General features: G+C 41.5%; 1 protein-coding gene across 4 annotated transcripts in view; it reads right to left on the bottom strand.

Moving 5' to 3' along the window:
* ESYT2 (extended synaptotagmin 2) overlaps positions 1-20,958 on the bottom strand; it is a 106,093-nt gene that overhangs the window by 32,706 nt on the left and 52,429 nt on the right. For all 4 annotated transcript variants that reach the window (XM_039472752.2, XM_039472753.2, XM_074378837.1 and 1 more), the window contains exons 7-10: positions 10,765-10,820; positions 5,551-5,671; positions 2,743-2,919; positions 898-980 (exon numbers count right to left, since the gene is read on the bottom strand). In XM_039472752.2, coding sequence (XP_039328686.2) covers positions 898-980; positions 2,743-2,919; positions 5,551-5,671; positions 10,765-10,820 — 437 coding nt within the window. The remainder of the gene's footprint in view (positions 1-897; positions 981-2,742; positions 2,920-5,550; positions 5,672-10,764; positions 10,821-20,958) is intronic.

The raw sequence follows: 20,958 nt of genomic DNA, 5'->3' as shown, positions 1-20,958 counted from the left end.
GATTATACTCCCTTTTTCTTATAGCCTCTTCCGCCCAACAGTGTATTTCTACACCACCTTCTCCTGGTCCTGGTCTAGGACACGTTCTCCTATTTGGTCTGCCAGTCTCTAAGCTCAGGCCCCGACAACCCAATCCACGCACTGATTTTTCTGGACTGCACGGCTGATCTATCACTGTCTGGCTTAAAATCTCTCAACTGTTCCTAGTTGTCCTAGGAAATCTACAAAACTCTGAAGTCAGGACACAACATGCAAGGCCATTCTTGATGAGGTATGAACCTCTCCAACGTATTCAATCTCTACATCTTTTCTGCCACAATAAATTCAATCAAACAATAACTTAATTAGGTTAAATATATTAGAAATAACTGACATCATTAACAAATAGTGGTCATACAATAACCTTTTTAAAAGCTTATTTTTAAAGCTATACTAGTTGTTCAATTGAAGTGAACAAATGAACATTTATTTTCCCAATGTAAATTACTATATCCTGACAAAAATTAATCCAGCAACTCAAAAAACTTAAAAAACCCATTGCTGCAACCTGGAATAGAAGTGTCCACTAGAACTCAGTACAGGGGCAGGTTCTGCATGTAGCTATTAAACCTTGTAAACAAAGAGAGTGCCACTCAGGAAGAGTTTTTAACTTAACTTTAAGGCTAGTGGCTGCAGTAATGGTCAGCACAGATCTAGAAGATTCTCTTCTCTTAAATGTGAAACATAGGAATAAAAATGTTTTAAGAAATCTAAAGTGAAACAATTGTTATATCTGAGAACCATTTAACACATAAAAGTATATAAAAATACTTTAAAACATATTTTTTATTATTAAAACAAAACAAAACAAGACCAACCCTAGGCCCTCCTCCAATAACCACCAAGGGTTTTGTTTACCTTCCTAAAAAGTCATCCTTGTCTGGGTCTTCATCAAAGAGCTCAATCTCTAATTCTTGTCCAGGATGTTCATACACTAAAGCCTAAAACATTAATGGTTAGTAGTTAATTGCATTTTTACTAACACAGTCACACACTGAGTATGACGACTGTAGTAAATATGACCATGTACTTTTCTCTGGTGGTAAATCCTATTTATTTATTTAGAGATAGAGTCTCACTCTGCCACCCAGGCTAGAGTGCAGTGGTGCAATCTCAGCTCACTGCAACCTCTGCCTCCCGCGTTCAAGCGATTCTATTGCCTTGGCCTCCCAAGTAGCTGGGATAACAGTTGTGCACCACCATGCCCAGCTAATTTTGGTATTTTTAGTAGAGATGGGGTCTCACCATATTGGCCAGGCTGGCCTCAAACTCCTGAACTTAAGTGATGCACCCACCTTGGCCTCCCAAAGTGCTGGGATTACAGGCATGAGCCATCGTGCCTGGCCGGTAAATCCTTTTTTAAAGCACTTTTTTTTTTTTTTTTTTGAGATGGAGTTTCGCTCTTGTTACCCAGGCTGGAGTGCAATGGCGCGATCTCGGCTCACCGCAACCTCCGCCTCCTGGGTTCAGGCAATTCCCCTTCCTCAGCCTCCTGAGTAGCTGGGATTACAGGCACGTGCCACCATGCTCAGCTAATTTTTTTGTATTTTTAGTAGAGACAGGGTTTCACCATGTTGACCAGGATGGTCTCGATCTCTTGACCTCGTGATCCACCCACCTCGGCCTCCCAAAGTGCTGGGATTACAGGCTTGAGCCACCGCGCCCAGCCCATTTATTTTTTTATTGTTGAATCACACATACCTCTTGGTGACAGGAGGTCAATGAAACACCTGCCACACAGTAACAGTCTACTGTGTTTGCTTCTAGGGATCCTGGGTTGGGTCCCAATGGGTCAAGTTCAATCACTCCAAAACAAAGTCATAGGACGTCACCCCCAAGCTTGGTGCAAGGCATGAGCCAGACCAAAGCTCTGGGACACATCTCTCTAGTCCTTGGAATAACCGCAAGTTACCTGCTTAGTACCACGCAGAGTAAGAAACTGGCAAGAGACCAGACTGACAGAGGAGTAGGGGAGAGGAAACTGGTAGAGTACAAATCACACTACTATGGCTGCACTGTAGGGCAGTTCTAGAAAGACAGTTCAGCCCTTAAAAATACACACCTCTTCATCCAGCAATTGCACTTTAAAGAGCTTTATCTGGGGAAAACTTGGGTGAGTAAAGAAAGAGACACTCACATACTTGTATAGCACTGTTTGTAATGCTGACCTGAATAGCCTAGGCCTCTCTGGGTAAACAGATGAAGGTGTCTTTTCAGTGGAGTGGTTATTAAAAACCATGTGGATCTCTATTCTTTGACATGTGAAGATGAACTGACTTTTTAATTTTAATTTCTATTTATTATCAGCAACTGTGTCTGCAAAAGATGTCCTGATTAATTTAACAAAAGGCTTTCAAGGAGGTATATAACTAACCTCATTTTTGCATTTACTGCATTAATAACCTCACGTAACATTTTAAACTTAGAAAGACAAACAACTCACATTACGAAAAATATTTTGCTGATCATTTAGCGTAATAGCATTATGCAGTTAAGGTTTATTACTTGTTGGCATGACAAGAATGTTGTAAAGTAGGGAGAGAAGGTACAATACTTTTTAAAAGATGGGAAATGAAACAAAGAACATTTAAATGATGGTCAAAATCAGTCACACTCCCACATGACTGTGCTGGAAGGAGGGCTCGGCCACCACGCTCAGGGCTCAACCCACCACCCCAGTGACACAGCTGACACATGGCCCACCTCATATACTTCATTCCACTTTGGACTGAGGTTCTCTTTGATGACTTTGCTTTGGAAGATTTGGTTGCCAACTCTAATGATTCCATAGGGGTCCGACTTTCCCTTGACAAGTCCCTTAAGGTAAGTGTCTTTCCCCTGAAGATCCTGAGCTTCAATAAAATGTATCCTTAGAACACCCTGAAAAGAAGAACAAACTAAAGTTTAGACCCTTGGCTGGCTCATTTAACTGGAGTGGAAGATAGCTACATGCCTGACCCTGTCTTGAGAACGGGGGGTGCAGAGGGAATAAAGGCTCTCTTCTGCAGCTGAGTACATCCCAGCAGCGGCAAAAAGCAGTAAACGTGTACAGGAGGCAGCAGATGCTAAGAAAAACAAGAGCAGGGCAAGGCAGGAATGCCCGGGTGGGGCTGGCTCAGGCAAGAAGAGATGGGCTTCTGGAGGGATGGCCCCTCCACAGAGACACGAGGACGGGCAGCCTATGCAGCCCTGGAGAGTGCTTCTGGCAGAGCGACACAGAGTGCAGAGGACCCAGCACAGCACCGTGCTTATCTCACGGGGGCTGGTAACACAGGCTACCAAGCTCTACTAGAGCCTGGTGCTACAGTGAGTAATAACATGAGAGGTTCCATCAGACCTGTTACTAAGCACTAGACATGCAGTAATTATGCCGTTCCATTTTTAGAATAATCCTATGAAATACTGTGATTACACTTATTTTAGAGAGGAAAAAACTAAAACTTTGAAATATGTATTATTCATAAACTCTAAAAACAGTCCTGGCTAGGCACAATGGCTCACACCTGTGATCCCAGCACTTTGGGAGGCAGAGGTGGGCAGATCACTTGAGGCCAGGAGTTTAAGACCAGGCTGGCCAACATGACGAACGCCATCTCTACCAAAAGTACAAAAAATCAGCCAGGTATGGTGGCGCATGCCTACAGTCCCAGCTGCTCGGGAGGCTGGAGTGAGAGAATCACTTGAACCCAGGAAGCAGAGCTTTCAGTGAGCTGAGATCCCAACACTGCACTCCAGCCTGGGTGATAGTGAGATCCTGTCTCAAAACAAACAAACATAGTCCTTTCCCTAAAATACTGTTTTATTGATAAAAGAAAAAAAAAAATTCACTCTTATTTCTTCCAAAGCAAACAAAGATACTCAAGTCACCTTTTTTGGTAGGAAGCATTCTGCCCCCACACATCCTTCTTTAAAATTACGCAGTGATATTCCTGACTCAATCAGCACAGGAATACATGTCCCTCCACAGATGAACACACTTCAAAAACTCGAAGCAGCTCTTGCTGATATTTTCGTATGTCTGAAGCTGAGATAATCTGGCCGCATCTCTTGATGGCACTGGCTGCTAAGCCCATGTAGCTAAAGGCAGCCAGATCCAGGCATGCTCAGGTGCTCACCTGCACTCAGAGCCTAAGAGGAGCACAAGAATGTCCACATGTAAAGGGACTCCTTCATTTCCAGAGGTGAGCGTCAGAAGTTAGGGAAAAAGACATTCTTTTCTAATGTACAGTGTCACATTAAATCTGTTGAATGCCAACGATATAACCAGTTTAAGCACCAAATTAACTGGCATATTGTTACTCTTAAAAAATGTAAGGATGCCTATGCATGTTTGTTAATTTTCGTACCATTACTTAGATCTAATTAAACCAGAAAAAGTAAAAAGGCATCAGGAGAAGGTGACCTACTTCTACTTCAGAAAACAAAAACAAAAACAATATACCCACAGAAACGGGACCAACTTACCACATCCCGTTTTAGTAAAAATCAATAGTGTGGTGTGCACTGCTTACTACAGACACCACCATAGCACAATTGCTCACCTGGCTTCTGGAGTCAAGTCCACACAGACAAAACAGACATGGAATCCACCATCTGAGCTGCTGACAAGCTCTTCTTACTTAGCCTGTGAGAGATCCTTCACTCCACCCACCCCTTCCACAATCAGGAGGAATTTCACGTTCTTGACTACTACTTTGCAGTTATTTAGTTTGCTCAAATGAAGGTGACTTCAATATCTGCAACTCAGTGCTGTGTGCTGGGTACTGTCCCATTTTACAGATGACGAAACTGTGGCCACAAAAACAAAGAATGCCAAACAATGTGCCCACAAAAACAAAGCTACAGCTAAACTTGAGAGCTGTGACAAAAATCTAGGTTTGTTCTTTCCATTTTATCCAGGTCAGCTGTTATATAATTGCTTCTTCTACCAGGTTACTCATTAAATGGCTTCAGAGACAATGGAATTCTAACTCTGAGAGAAAATATACAAATTATTACATGAAGCCTCATCATGACTGCCAGGAAAACTGGGGCTTGTTGCTGAGGGCTGTCCATTCTAATAAAAACAAATGCTGTGTTTGCCTTCTGAGGTAACTAAGATGTCTGTGCTGTGTACCTCTGCAGATTTAAATCCCTATCGGCGCTTTGAAGAACACAGCTATGGAGACAGAATCGTCCTGTTGTCTCCATGACAAGCTTTAGGGTCTGCGTAAATCAGTCAAGTATCTTAAGGAGAGTGACGGACAAGCAGGCAATGCATCAAGACCCAGGTGCAAGCTGGCTGCTGGGGAGACAAAAGAGTCACAACATCCAACGCCACACCCACAGGCATGCAGGCCTCCAAGATTTTTTTTTTTTTCTTTTTTAAAGGCCAGTCAAGTGAAGCAGTGGGAGTGGAGAAGGAACAGAGCAATCTATAACTGGTTGTGATCACTTAGTTGTAAACACCACTGCCCCCGGACCAGCCTCCAAGATGTTTTTAAATGTGAACGGATGCCAGGACACGCTTACCTTTGGTACAGGAAACCGCAACTGAGCTATCTGAACTTCACTGACAAGAGGAACGGTGATTCGATTGGGAAGCACCAGATAATTTGATATTATATCCGAAATGATAGTATCTGATAAACCACTGTTGGTTGGGAGACAAAAAGAACAAATGGACTGTCAGACACGTGAACACTTCCCTCACCTTTGACAACACTTACCACAGATATGATATAATGTCCCATTTATTTACAGAGTAGGAGTTATCTAATTTCTCCTGTGCAGTATTTAAAAAAAGCATTTCAACACTTTAGCTGTAATACTACTGTGATGACTATTGATAGAGAATTTATTCGGAGAACATAAGGTAAAATTCTAGTTATTGCACAAGTAATCAAATTTCCTAAACAAAATTTCATATATTCCTACTTCATCATAGAATTTATACATAATTACTAAAATATGACTCATTAATTTAACAAAATATTTCAAACATACATAGAAGTACAGAGAATAATATAACATTCACGGGCCCCATCCATGTTCATATGCACATATTCCATTTCTCTGCTGTTGTACACTAGCCCCCACTGAAGAGAACTTAGTTTGCTTTCTTTTTACCCATTATCCAACACTTTTGAGTACTGAACACATTAATAATTTTGATACTATACATCACTGCACAGCAAAATCAGTAAGGTGAATAAAATTGAGTAGGCTAAAGGAAAAAACGTACTTTTTCTTTTTTGAGACGGAATCCTGCTCTGTTATCCAGGCTAGAGTATAACAGCACAATCTCGGCTCACTACAACCTGCACTGGGGTTTAAGCAATTCTCCTGCCTCAGCCTCTCAAGTGGCTGGGATTACAGGTGCCCACCACCATGCCCAGCTAATTTAGTATTTTAAGTAGAGATGGGGTTCACCATGTTGGTCAGGCTGGTCTCAGGTGACCTCAGGTCATCCACCTGCCTTGGTCTCCCAAAGTGCCAGGATTACAGGCATGAGTCACCACCCCTGGTCAAGATATACTTTTAATAGATCTTTTTTGGCCGGCCATGCTGCCTCACACCTGTAATCCAAACATTTTGGGGAGGCTAAGGTGGGAAGATCGCTTGAGCCCAGGAGTGGGAGACTAGCCTGGGCAACATAGCGAGACCCCTCCCATCTCTATTTAAGCAAGCATATATACATATATCCTATTCTTTAGGGTAAATGTGAGAATTAAATAATGTGTATATGATAGCACTTTTAAAAACATTTATAAACGTTAAGTTTCATTGCTGTATAACACCTTTACCTGAACTGTGAAGTTGCAAAAGTGCTTTACTTCTCTCCAGTAATGTTTTAGATGCTAAAATTATTAACATACGTAAGTAATTACACACAAAAATACCCACCGAGACAGTGGTAATCATCAACAGTCAACAAACAATGTCTGAGCACCCACTGCAAGAAAGTGTCCACATGTGATGACCCAGCACTTCAAGGACTTTTCAGTTTAATATGGGAAAAAAACTTTTAAAACCCCCAAAAAGAAAAACCATATATAAAACTACTTATGAACATGTCAGTTACTCAGACGGTTAATACTCTCCGAGATTCGGAGGGCTTCAGCCAACAGACACCGGCTGTGTGTTCACCACTCAGGGCAGGGCCCATCCACCTTCCTCCTGCACAGACTCCTGGCCTCAGAGGCCACAGCTGCTCTGACAGACCTCCCTGGCGGGGCTCCCCTCTCTGCACCTTCTCAATCCAGTACACCTGCAAGTCCGCAAACTGTCGGGTGTGATGCTGCTCCCCTAGGCCTCCACAGAAGAGTCACCTGCAGTGATTACTTTCTTGGGAATCACTAGTTCCCTGTATGTCCTTCGGAACCACGACTACTCATCACCCATATTTTGTTTCCACCATAATCTCTGCCCTTCTTACACCTTCAACACTCGGCTTAGGGCCACTTATCAAAACATGACAGGGATATTTAATAGTTATGGTGTAGTGAAGGAATTCAGACATTATTCTTAGTATTGTCTGGGGTTTCTTTTTGTAATCAATTAATATAGCATGTGGATGCACATTTTATAAAGGTTGGAACAAGATTTCATTATGTTAAGTTCATAGTTACTTGTCATTATTATTTTTTTTGAGATGGAGTCTAACTCTGTTGCCCCGGCTGCAAGGCAATGGTGTGATCTCGGTTTACTGCAACTTCCACCTCCCAGGTTCTAAGCAATTCTCCTGTCTCAGCCTCTCAAATAGCTGGATTACAGGCGTGTGCCCAAGCCTGGCTAATTTTTGTATTTTCAGTAAAAAGATGGGATTTCACCACATTGGCCAGGCTGGTCTTGAACTCCTGACCTCAGGTTATCCACCCGTCTCGGCTTTCCTAAGTGCTGAGACTACAGGCGTGAGCCACCGCACCTGGCCTCATAGTTATTTAATATTCACTTTTATAACCTAAGGGTTGTTACAGCTGTGATTTATTTGATAGAAAGACTGAGAACTAGTAGCTCCAATTTTACATACATATCTATTAAATTTCAGTACATAACATTTATGTAAACATAGTTGTATTACATAAAATCTGTATAATTATGTATAAATTATATATACCTACACATATAAACTTATAAATATTTTTACATCTCCTTTTTATACAACAGCCTATTTTTTGAATAATGTATGTGTATTTATGTTAGGTAAGTATTTTTAATGACATAATTCTATATATACATATAGAAGTATACTTTTGTATGACATATATAAAATCTACATATAAGACAACAGAAGCTGGGTGCGGTGGTACACATCCATAGTCCAGCTACTTGGGAGGCTGAGGCAGGAAGAGCCCTTGAGGCTAGGGAGTTGAAGCCAGCCTTAGCAACACAGTGAGATCTCTAAATAAATAAATAAATAAATAATAAAAATAAAATAGCCAGAAACGACTACTGTATAAAAAGAGCCTACATATAAATTATTAGAATGGAGACATGTATGTATGTGCATGTCTGTATTTACATGGGTGTGTGTGAATGCCTTTTAAATAAAATGAATCAGGGATCAACTTCCTCAAATGGTAGGCTTGCCGGGGCAGAACACAGTCTTTGACTTTGCCCTTTCAGGTTGCCAATATTAGTATGATGATATTTACAGAGTAGATGCTCAATAATGCTGTCTTATTTCACTCCTCCTATAATACTGAAGGAAGGCAAAATCAAATACTTTTTTCTATTCTTAACTGTGTGGATGTTTGTTCTGTTTGGCTACACATTGTTTATTCCTCTATTTCTAGTGAAAATTTTTGCTTTGGGGGATACCCTCTTTCACTGGATTTTTTTCCAAGCAAGTAATCTATTTCTTTGCCTTCTCCAGGGGTGTGCATGAGATTGGAACCTGATCATCGGAGTCACAGGAACCTGTCCAAGGGTGGCAGACACAGACAAGCCAGCCCATGACCTGGTGGGAAAGGCAGCTAAGTCCGCAGACTAAAGGCTTGTAGCTGCAGGCACAGCAAGAGCCTGCCTGAAAACAAGTCCACAAGGAACACGCCCACCCTGCGTGGGTCAGGAGCTGGGGAGGGAGAGCCCTTCCAGTGCCCAACACAGGCTCCACCTGAAACCCCTCAGAAAACATGCCAGCTTACCAGCTGCTGAGCCAGGAAACAAGCACAGCTGTGTCCCATGCTCGAAGAGCTGTGGCTGGCTCAGGGCAGGCGCTGGTAAACTGCCTTTTAAAAATATTATTTGCCGGCTTGGTGCAGTGGCTCATGCCTGTAATCCCAGTACTTTGGGAGGTCGAGGCAGGTAGTTCACCTGAGGTCAAGGAGTGCAGCCTGGCCAACATGGCGAAACCCCGCTGCTCCTAAAAAAAAAATACAAAAATTAGCTGGGCATGGTGGCGGGCACCTGTAATCCCAGCTACTTGGGAGGCTGAGGCAGGCAGAATTGCTTGATCCTGGGAGGCAGAGCTTGTAGTGAGCTGAGATCAAGCCACTGCATTCTAGCATGAGCAACAGAGCAAGATTCCATCTCAAAAAAAAAAAAAAAAAAATTACTTATTTACCTATGTAAGACTATCTGAGTCAGGTTTGTTGCTTGCAACCAGAATCTTAATGAACTCTAACCAATCTTTTAAAGTTGTGCTTGCTTTCCACAGATCTTTCAAAGATTACAGCATTTTTCTACATCCAGTAAACCACAGCACCTAAAAAGGACTATTATTCTGACTGTATTTCAGATAAGTAAAGTCCTAATTTTTCCCTAATAATGTAACAAAACTCTTTAGAAAGCCCAATTCAGAGGCATAAACAAACATGCAGGAATAAAAGAACAATAGTCTGAAATTTTCTAAACTATTTTAGGAAAAACAAATCATACTAGAAAATAACCACTAGAAACATACAACTGTAACCCACAGGTGATGCATTTTAACTTTGAAATAAAACGGTAAGCCAGCAAAAGCACTCGGAGGCTGTAATTTTGAAACTTCCTATTTGGTGGGGACCCACAGGTCTGCCATCCACAGCCCCATGCTCTGTTTCAGGTAACAGGACCATGGCAACTAGAATGACTCCTTGTCTCTGAGCAGGGACGCACCCTCCAGGGCCTCAGATGCTTGTTACAGAACATTTTCCTCCTGTTTTAGACACGAGATTGCTATGGAATAATGAAGGGACTCCCACTGAAATGATATGAAACTTCAAGTTCCTCACCTTTCACACTCAAGAATCCTAGAGAAGTCCATACTGACCCCAACCCCTTTCAAATAGGAATGGAATAAAGGTTAAAAAAAAAAAAAAAAAAAAAAAGGCAGAAATGGTGGGGTAGCTGGAGGCTGGAGAGACGCTGAAAAGCATTTGCTTTTAAAGTATCCTTTATTGTTTCTGAGAAGATATTAAAAACCACATTTGCAAACTGGTTTACAAAATATTAAAAGGTCTCTACTTTTCTAAAATGCCAAGGGCAGGAAGACGCCTTGTGGTAAACAAAAGCCAATGATGGGCGAGTGCTCAGTCTGGCACTCAGAGTCCTCCCGCCCTGGCTCGCTGCCTCCAAGTAGCTCTCTGTGGGCAGAACAAAGCCCCTGTGCCCTCTGCTCATTTCTCATGACAGCCTGTGGAGAAGGGACCCATTCACCTGGCAGACGCAGGTCTTAACATTCTCATGCCGTTGTCAAGACACAGAAAATGCACAAGATGCCGTCGACAGGCTAAGCCTTGGGGACCGGACATTGAGACTTACTTCAATCCAGGGATATCCAGAAGATTCGTCAGTCCTGTCCAGTTAATTTCTAAAAGCTGTTTTAAAACAAGGGCAAAATATTAAGTTCCAAACAATTTCCAATTATCAAATCCGGTACACAAAGGCTTGTTTCTTTATGAACAAAACACAGACGTACACCCTTCATCCTTTGTAACATACCAAGGACATCTTTCTTTGGTGGTACATGGAGAACTGCCTCTTTTTGTTTTTTGATAAAGTCACAGTTTTCTCGAGGAAAATCATAAAATAATTTATTTACTATTCTCCTATGGAAGGACACTTAGAATTCTGACAATTTCTCTTTACTGTAATTACAAACAATGATTCAGGGACTGTCTTTTTACATACATGTTCTTGTATACATATGCAGACTAGCATTCAAAAAGCGAGATTTTGGGCTCAAAGACTTAACGCTCATTTTTAATGTCAATAGTACCTATCTGCCCTCCAAAAATACTGAACCCATTTATATTCCCACCAGAAGTGTATAAAGCTGTCCTTTTCACATTCCTCACCAAAAACAATACAAAAACCCTACCAATGTGGCGGTTAAATAATGGAACTTTATCATTGTTTTACTTTGTATTTTCCAATTATCAGACCATGCTCTACCCCCAATCATTTGACATCTGTGTTTATCTTAGAATAATTCCCTTACGGTTAGCTAAGATTCCATTAAGCAGATGTGGATTGGTAAAAACTATTGATTAGAAATACTGTTTTTCCTACCAAAACAGCAACAGCACATAGTATAATTACTTGTGTTCTATATTTGCAGAAGAAATTCTAAGTAAAATTGCCTGATCTCAATTCCCCATATAGCTGAGTAACAAAACTGCTCAAATCCCTTTAGGAAGTGGTGGTTGTAAGTAAATACGAAGCGGAAGAGTCAAGATTCTTCTGGATAGACGAAAACTAAAAAGAACTGGAAAAAAAAAAGGCAACAATTTTTAAGATGCTGAAAGACCAAGATTTCTCAGTGTAACAGAAATGAAATATATATATATAAATCAGGAAGGAAAAAACAGGCAACCAATCTTCGAACTGGACTGCAAACATCATCCCCCTGAAAGTAAGTGTATTTTCCCTAGTCCACCCACTGAACCACCTGCCTAAACCTCTACATTCTAAATCACATGAATACATTTATAAACGCTTATTTCAGAGCTTATTTTCCTTCTCTTTTCTCTTACAGACCTTAAAAAGGAACAGGTACTCCCTGCCACAAGAAAATATTCTGGTCATACAAAAATACCTGTTATGAGAAAACTAAGATTTAAAAGGGCATTATAACAGGATTCTATCATTTAGTTCTGGAGGCTGTCACTCCTGATCACAAATCTACTTCAGGAAATAAGAACGTATCAAAGATACAGCACAGAATCTTGCAATCGACAGGTTAAAATGCAAGCACCTCACACAGCGAAACGTCAGAGGACACCCAATGGTGACTGCTCCATCTGCAGAGCCATGAGACACAAGAGCCACATGAACTTCAGGGAAGAACAGCTGTGAGAAGGACAGTGGCTGGTAAGCTGCTACATAAAACTAGGTGAGGCCATTGTAGTTAAAAGAACAGTGGAGAGAATACAATTCAAAGATGCTATTTAATAAAGACAGAATTTTCCGGCCCTGCACGACTCACGTCTGTAATCTCAGCTCTTTGGAAGGCGAAGGCGGGCAGACCATGGGGTCAGGAGATTGAGACCATCCTGGCCAACATGGTGAAACCCTGACTCTGCTAAAAAAACCCCCACAAACATTAGCTGGGAGTGTTGGTGTGTGCATGCAATCCCACTCAGGAGGTTGAGGCAGGAGAACCACTTGAACCAGGAGGTCGGAGGTTACACTCCAGCCTGGCAACAGAGTGAGACTCCATCTCAAAAAAAAAGAACTTTTCCTATACAGGCATGCCTCAGAGATATTGCAGGCTGGGTTCTAGAGCAGTGCAGTAAAGGGAATATTGCAATATGTAAATCACACACATTTTTTGGTTTCCCAATGCATATTAAGTTATGTTTATACCATAGTCTGTTAAGTGCAAAACAGCACTGTATCTTTTTTTTTTTTTTTTTTTGAGACGGAGTTTTCGCTCTTGTTACCCAGGCTGGAGTGCAATGGCATGATCTCGGCTCACCGCAACCTCCGCCTCCTGGGTTCAGGCAATTCTCCTGCCTCAGCCTCCTGAGTAGCTGGGATTACAGGCACGCGCCACCACGCCCAGCTAGTTTTTTGTATTTTTAGTAGAGACGGGGTTTCACCATGTTGACCAGGATGGTCTCGATCTCTCGACCTCGTGATACACCCGCCACGGCCTCCCAAAGTGCTGGGATTACAGGCTTGAGCCACCGCGCCCGGCCCAGCACTGTATCTTTTAAAAAATGTACATATCTTTATTTTAAAACACTTTATTGCTGAAAAATGCTAACAATCACCTAAGCCTTCAGCGAGTGATAATCTGGCTGGTAGAGGGTTTTGTCTCAGTGTTTGATGGTTGCTGACTGACCAGGGTGGTGGTTGCTGAAGGCTAGGGTGATTGTGACAATGTCTTAAAATAAGACAACAGTGAAGTCTGCTGTATCAATAGACTCTGCCTTTCAGAAAAGATTTCTCTGTAGCATGCCATGCTGTTTGATAGCATTTTACCCACAGCAGAACTTATTTCAAAATGGAGTCACACTCTCAAACCCTGTCCTGCCTTATCAACTAAATTTATGTGATATTCTAAATTGCTTATTGTTATTTCAAAAATGTTTGCAGCATCTTCACCAGGAGTAGATTCCATCTCAAGAAACCACTTTCATTGTTAGTCATAAGAAGCAACTTCTTGTCCTGCAAGTTTGATCCTGGGACAGCAGCAATTCAGTCCCATCTTCAGGCTCCACTTCTTTTTTTTTTTTTTTCTTTTTTTTTAATTGCATTTTAGGTTTTTAGAGTTATCTCACCATTTCCATTCCACCTGCAGTTCCTTCTTCTACGGAAGTCTTGAACCCCTCAAAGTCATCCATGAGAGTTGGCATCAGCTTCTTTCAAACTCCTATTAATGTTCATATTTTGTCCCCTTCCCAAGAAACACAAGTGTTCTCAATGGCATCTAGGGTGGTGAATCCTTTCCAGGAGGTTTTTGACTTACTTTGCCCAAATCCATCAGAGGAATCACTGTCTGTGGGAGCTATCATCTTACAAAATGTTATTTCTTAAATAGTAAGACTTGAAAGTTGAAATTTCTCCTTGATCCCTGGGCTGCAGAATGGATGAAGTGTCAACAGGTATAAAAACAACATTTATCGCCGGGCGTGGTGGCTCAAGCCTGTAATCCCAGCACTCAGGAGGCTGAGGCAGGAGAATTGCCTGAACCCAGGAGGCGGAGGTTGCGGTGAGCCAAGGTTGCACCATTGCACTCCAGCCTGGGTAACAAGAGCAAAACTCCATCTCAAAACAACAACAACAACAACATTTATCTTGTACATCTACATCAGAGCTCTTGGGTGACCAGATGCACTGTCAATGAGCAGTTATATTCAAAGGGACGATTTTTTTTCTGAGCAGTAGGTCTCAATGGTGGGCTTAAAATATTCGGTAAACCAGGCTGTAAATAGATATGCTGCCATGCAGCTTTGTTTTTCCAGGTACACAGAACAGGCAGTTTAGATTTAGCATGATTCTTAAGGGCTCTGGGGTTTTCAGAATGAGAAATGAGTGCTTACTTCCACTTCAAGTCATCACCTGCATTAGCTGTGACAAGATAGCTTGTCTTTTGAAGCCTTGAAGTCAGGCACTGACTTCTCTCTAGCTGGAAAAGTTCTAGATGGTATCTTCTTCTAACAGAAGGATGTTTAATATACATTGAAAATCTGGGGCCAGGAGCAGTGGCTCACGCCTATAATCCCAGCACTTTAGGAGGCCGAGGCGGGTGGATCACGAGGTCGAGAGATCGAGACCATCCTGGTCAACATGGTGAAACCCTGTCTCTACTAAAAATACAAAACATTAGCTGGGCATGGTGGCGCGTGCCTGTAATCCCAGCTACTAAGGAGGCTGAGGCAGAAGAATTGCCTGAACCCAGGAAGCAGAGGTTGCAGTGAGCCAAGATCGCACCACTGCACTCCAGCCTGGGTAACAAGAGCGAAACTCTGTCTAAAAAAAAAAAGAAAAGAAAATCTGTTGTTTAGTGGAGCCACCTTGATTAACGATCTTAGCTAATCTTCTAGATAACTTGCTACTTTACCTTGCATTTTTATGTTACAGAGATGGCGTTTTTTCTTGAACCTCATAAACCAACATCTTCAAACTTCTCTTCTGCAACTTCCTCACCTCTGTCAGTCTTCACAGAACTGAAGACAGTTAGGACTTTGCTGTGGAACAGGTTCTAGCTTAAGGAAACATAAGGTCTGGGCTGACCATCTGTCCAGGCACTAAAACTTCTTCCCTATCAGCAAGAAGGCTGCTTCTCTATCATTGGTGCGTTCACTGGAGCAGCACTTTTATTTTCCCTCAAGAACTTTTCCTTTGCATTTACAATTTGGCTGTTTGGCACAAGAGGCTTAGCCTTCAGCCTACACTGGCTTTAAACATGGCTTCCTCACTAAGCTTAATCATTGCTAGCTTTGCTTTTTTTTTTTTTTTTTTTTGGGAGTCTCACTCTGTCACCCAGACTGGAGTGCAATGCTGTGATCTTGGCTCACTGCAACCTCCGCCTCCCAGGTTCAAGTGATTCTCCTGCCTCAACCTCCCGAGTAGCTGGGACTTCAGGTGTGCACTACCATGCCAGCTAATATTTTTTTTTTATTTTTTTATTTTTATTTTTTTTAGTAGATGGGGTTTCCACTATGTTGGCCAGGCTGGTCTCAAACTGACCTCAGGTGATCTGCCCCCACTCGGCCTCCAAAAGTGGTGGGATTACAGGCATGAGCCACCAAGCTTGGCTGATTTCTAGCTTCTGACTGAAAGTGAGAGGCGTGCAACTCTTTCTTTCACTTGAATACTTAAAGGCCACTGCAGGGCTGTTGACTGGCCTAATTTCAGTATTGTTATGTCTGAGGGAATAGGGAAATCCAGGCGAGGGAGAGACAGAAGAACAGTCAGTGGGTCAGAAGACACCACATTTATCAATTAACTTGGCCATTTTATATGCTTTGGCTCTGTGTCCCCACCCAAATCTCATGTGGAACTGTAATCTCCACATGTCAAAAAAGGGACCTGGGAGGAGGTAATTGGCATGGGGGCAGCTTCTCCCATGCTATTCTCATGATAGTGAGGAAGTTCTCACACGTTCTGATGGTTTTAAAAGTGGCTGCTTCTCCTGGGCATTCTCTCTCCTGGCACTATGTGAGACACGCTTCACTTCCCCTTTGCCTTCTGCCATGACTATAAGTTTCCTGAGACCTCCCCAGCCATGCAGAACCTTGAGTCAATTGACCCTCCTTTCTTTATAAATTACCCAGTCTCAGGTAGTATCTTTATAGCAGTATGAGAATGGACTAATCTGCCATCTTACACAAACATGGCTTGTGATGCCCCAAAACAATTACACTAAGAACACCAAAGATCACTGATCACAGATCACAGTCACAGATACAGTAATAAAGAAAAAGTGTGAAATACTGTGAGAATTGCCAAAAGTTGACACAGAGGCATGAAGTGAGCACATGCTGTTCACCTCACAGCATGGACAGGCTTGCCTTGCTTATCAGAGGGCTGCCATAAACCTTCAACTAGTAAAAACACACTATCTATAAAGTGCAATAAAGCAAAACACAATAAAGTGGGCTGTGCCTATGAACACTTTCTTCTTAAATGTTGAATCCGTATTACATACGTCAGTCTCATAACTAAAAGAAAAACCACCTAATATGGTCTTAATAGCATTAAGACAGAATTGTTTTATCCAGGAAGTTTTGGGAAACAGAATTAACAACTCTCCTAACAGCATTTTTCAATGTCACTATCTTTCAAGGAGAAGTCTGCAAAGTAAAATACTTGAAATTCATGTTATAATAAGATTTAAATATGGTTCCACGTAGCTATGTGGTATTTTTGGACTTGTTAAAATAGTTGTGTGAAACAAGGACCAACTAGAAAAAGTTAGTATAAAGCTAATTTCAGTTGGTGTTTGCAGACCTGTTAATATATTTACATGAAACATAGACAATGGCTTTACCCAACTTAATTGCATTGTGGATAAAACGGGGGGAGGGGGGAAATGGCAAATATAACTAGTTGCAGGCTATTTTTTAAAATGTACAAAGTGGATGGAGGAAAATAATGGAAGAATTTATTCCTCCTATTCCTGAAATTTCACATTTCATACTATTATTCCATGTAGCAATCTGAAAAATGTTTCCATTAGCAGTGTTAACATCCTATGTAGTCCATCAGAATTACAACCCAGAATGGTGGCACTCTCTCTCTCCAGCCGACTCATCAGCGTTTTGCGGAGGCACTGCTGTTCCTCACCAAGACTCGAATCCACAGAGTACAAAACATGGTTGTAGCTGCTGCAGGAAACCTACTTTTTAATATCGTGTATAAAGGTGTTATGTAAAAGTGACATCACACTGTGTGACTGGCTGGCCTCCACTGTTTTTTAAGATGGTCCCAAGAAAAGTACCCACTTGTTTAGATTAAAAAGTATGTTTCTGTTTAAAGAAACAGAAGATGTGACTTTACAGCTGACAAACCACTAGCCTCCTGTTACATGAAGACTCCAAAGGCCTGGGAGGGCACTGACATAAACGTTTCCCTAGATTTTAGATGATAAAAACTGCCCAAAGTTGGAGTAAAATCTCCCAAAGTGGGTAGTATTAATGCTCTTCTTGTAGACATAATATCTAGATGAAACTTCCTTAAGGCTATCTAGAAACCTGAAAGATGCCTTCTTGCCTATCAAAACAAAAGATCAAAGGCATCAAATGTAGGAAGAAGTTTCTATTTATAGCAAAGAGCATAAAGGGTTATCGGAATAAGCTAAAAAACAAAGAAAAGAGGCAGGTGTGGCAGCACAAGGACTCTGTGAGCCCAGGAGTTTGAGGCTGTGGTAGTGCACTATACTCTATGATTGTTTCTGTGAACAGTCACCGCACTCTAGCCTGGGCAGCAGAACAAGACTCCATCTCAAGAAAAAAAAAAAGAAGCCAAATAGACATACACTTTGAAAATTACATATAAAACTAGGTTAAAAAGTGGGCCTTCAAATTTATAGTCCTAGAACTGAGAAAATCATTTCTTTTAGTTTTACAGTTAAGAAAACCAAGACCTAGAGTAAATAATCTTATCTGTAGGTCTTGTAAGTAATCTTCATAACTAGATAAGCCCAGGACAGAATGAGGTCCTCATCTGTTCACTCGACCCACGTGGGAAGAAACGACTGGTTTTTAAGGATGGCTGTGCAGATGGTGCTGCGACCCCTCCTGCTCGAAACCATTCAATCTGCTCCTACCTCTGCTGTGCCTCATCTTACTCACTGACTTCTCACTTGCTTCGAAGTCTCTCTCTGTGAAATGACCGGCAGAGAGCCCCAGCCCGTATTTGCTTCTAAGCCTAGCTACCTTGACTCAGGTGGTATTTGCTTACAGAGGCTATGCTGAGCTTCTGAACAGGGGGTTCTTGGCTCTAGAGTGGGGCCAATCTCTGTTGCACAAGACTGACAGGCACAGGACATTTAAATGGTCAGCATCTTGGATTCTGCCACTAAATGGCAATAGGGGCTCCAGTCCCCATTATTCTGACACCCTAAATACCCATTTCCAAATCTCTCATTGAGAATGATCACCTACTAGACAAATCATTAAAGAATAAAATTTCTAAACTTTAAAATACAATTTTGGAGATTTTAGAAAATAAATTTCAATACTAGAACTATCCCTACCAAAGTTTCCATTTTAAAGACACTCTCTGGACTTTCTTTTCCTCACCAGTAATATGGGAACAAGACTAAAGGCAGTCCTGTGGGAACGAAGTCAGACAATGCACAGAAGCTGCCAGCTGGCTCTAAGCCCCTCGCCTGCCACCAGACAATGTGATGGTGACTGCAGTCACCACCTGAGGGCTTCCTTCCCTGGAAATCCCTTTGGGCAATGAAGATCTTTCTCACCACTATCAAGGACTAGCACCTGTGCCATGTAAGCATCACAGCCAATATTTATCCTTTTACTTTTGAAGTTTTGTCCCACTTTAATCTCAGATGAGGAACATCTATAATCAAAGCACAACTGACCAAACAAGCAGAGACTGTTTTCGACTACGTATCTTAGAATCATTTCAGAAAAACAACTTCATTACTTTGTCTAGAATAAAATATCAAAAAGAATATTAACTATCAACTATGGAGTATTAAAAACACAAAACAAGGCAGTTTTTTCATAAGCTTGTCAGGTGACAGAGGGCATGCACACGTGAGATGTGTGCATGTCTTTTTGCTAAAAAGACTGTGATACATTTAAGTGCTGTAAGTTCAGAGAAACTCGTCAGGGAGCCAGGAGCAGGAACCGTGGAAGGAAAGGACTCGGTGTTGAAAGGAAAAGAGATTTTAAGGCTAGAAAGAAGGCACCAGGCAAAGGGGTCCCCATGTTGAAGGCACTAAAAGGTCTGTTCCTGAGCATGGTGAAAGGTGAAGGAGCAAGAGCCAGAGGGTGTAATGAAGGAGGGAGCGAGTGAGAAGAGAAAGAGAACATGTGTATGAGAGAGAAGGTGTGAGAGGACAATCATGTAAGAGGCTAAGTATGAGTCTGTGTGAGAAAAAGGGACAAAGAACAAATGTGAGAATGAGCGTGAAAGGGAAAATAAGTGTGAGAACAAGAGTGTGAGTGTGTGAGAACATAAGAGAACGAGGGTGAGATAGAATGTATGTGAGAACAAGTGCAAGAGAACAAGTGTGAGAACAGCGATAGGTGAGAACAAGTGTGAGTGAAATAACAAGTGTGAATGTGAAAGTATGAGAAAGTGTGTGAGAAAAGTGTGATAGCTGTGGTGTGAGAACAAGTGTGAGTGTGAAATAACAAATATGAATGTGAAAGTATGAGAATGTGTGTGAGAACAAAGTGTGAGGAGTAAAAAGTGTGAGTGTGAAATAACAAGTATGTCAGAAAGTATGAGAATGTGTGTGAGAACAGTGTGATAGCTGTGAGGAGTAAGAACAAGTGTGAGTGTGAAATAACAAGTATGTCAGAAAGTATGAGAATGTGTGAGAACAAAGTGTGATAGGTGTGAGGTGTGTTAAGAACAAGTGTGAGTGAAATAACAAGTGTGAAAGGTGTGTGAGAACGAGTGAAATAAGTGTAAATGTGAGAAACAATGTGTGTGAGAACAAAGTGTGAGGTGTGAGTCTGTGAGAACAAGTGTGAGTGTAAAATAACAGTGTGAATGACAGTATGAGAATGTGTGTGAGAACAAAGTGTGATAGGTGTGAAGTGTGAGAACAAGTATGACCATGAAATAAGTATGAATGTGACAGAAAGTATGAGAATGTGAGAACCAAGTGTGATAGGAGTGAGGAGTATGAAAACAAGTGATAGTAAAATAAATGTGAATGCAACAGAACGTATGTGAGAACAAAGTGTGATAGGTGTGTGTGAGAATAAGTGTGTGAAGTAACAAGTGTGAATGTGAGAGAAAATAGGATGTGTGACAAAACTGTGATAAGTGTGAGGTGTGTGAGAACAAGTGTGAGAGTAAAGTCTGGATATCAAAGTATGAGAATGTGTGAGAACAAAGTGTGATAGGTGTGAGGAGTGTGAGAACAAGTGTAACTGCGAAATAACAAGTGCAAATGTGAGCGAAAAGAATGTGTGTGAACAAAGTGTGATAAGTGTGTGAGAACAAGTATGAGTAACACGTGTGAATGTGGAAGTATGAGAATGTGAGAACAAACTGATAGTTGTGAGTGTGAGAACTGTGAAATAACAAGTGTGAATGTGACAAGTATGAATGCATGTGAGAACAGTGAGAGGTGTGAGGAGTGTGAGAACACGAGTGTGAAATAAGTGTGAATGTGAAATTATGAGAATGTGTGAGAACGGGAGTGAAATAAGTGGGAGTGTATGAAAACTGTGTGAGAATAGTCTGTGATAAAGTGTGAGTGTGAAATGAGTGCAAGTGAAACAAGTGAGAAAATGTGAGAATGAGTGAAAACTAGTGTGAAAGTGGGAGTGTGTGAGAACAAAGTGAGAATGACTG

The sequence above is a fragment of the Saimiri boliviensis genome, chromosome 10 (assembly GCF_048565385.1).
Source record: "Saimiri boliviensis isolate mSaiBol1 chromosome 10, mSaiBol1.pri, whole genome shotgun sequence".
Lineage (NCBI taxonomy): Eukaryota > Metazoa > Chordata > Mammalia > Primates > Cebidae > Saimiri > Saimiri boliviensis.
This window is presented reverse-complemented; position numbering and strand designations above follow the sequence as displayed.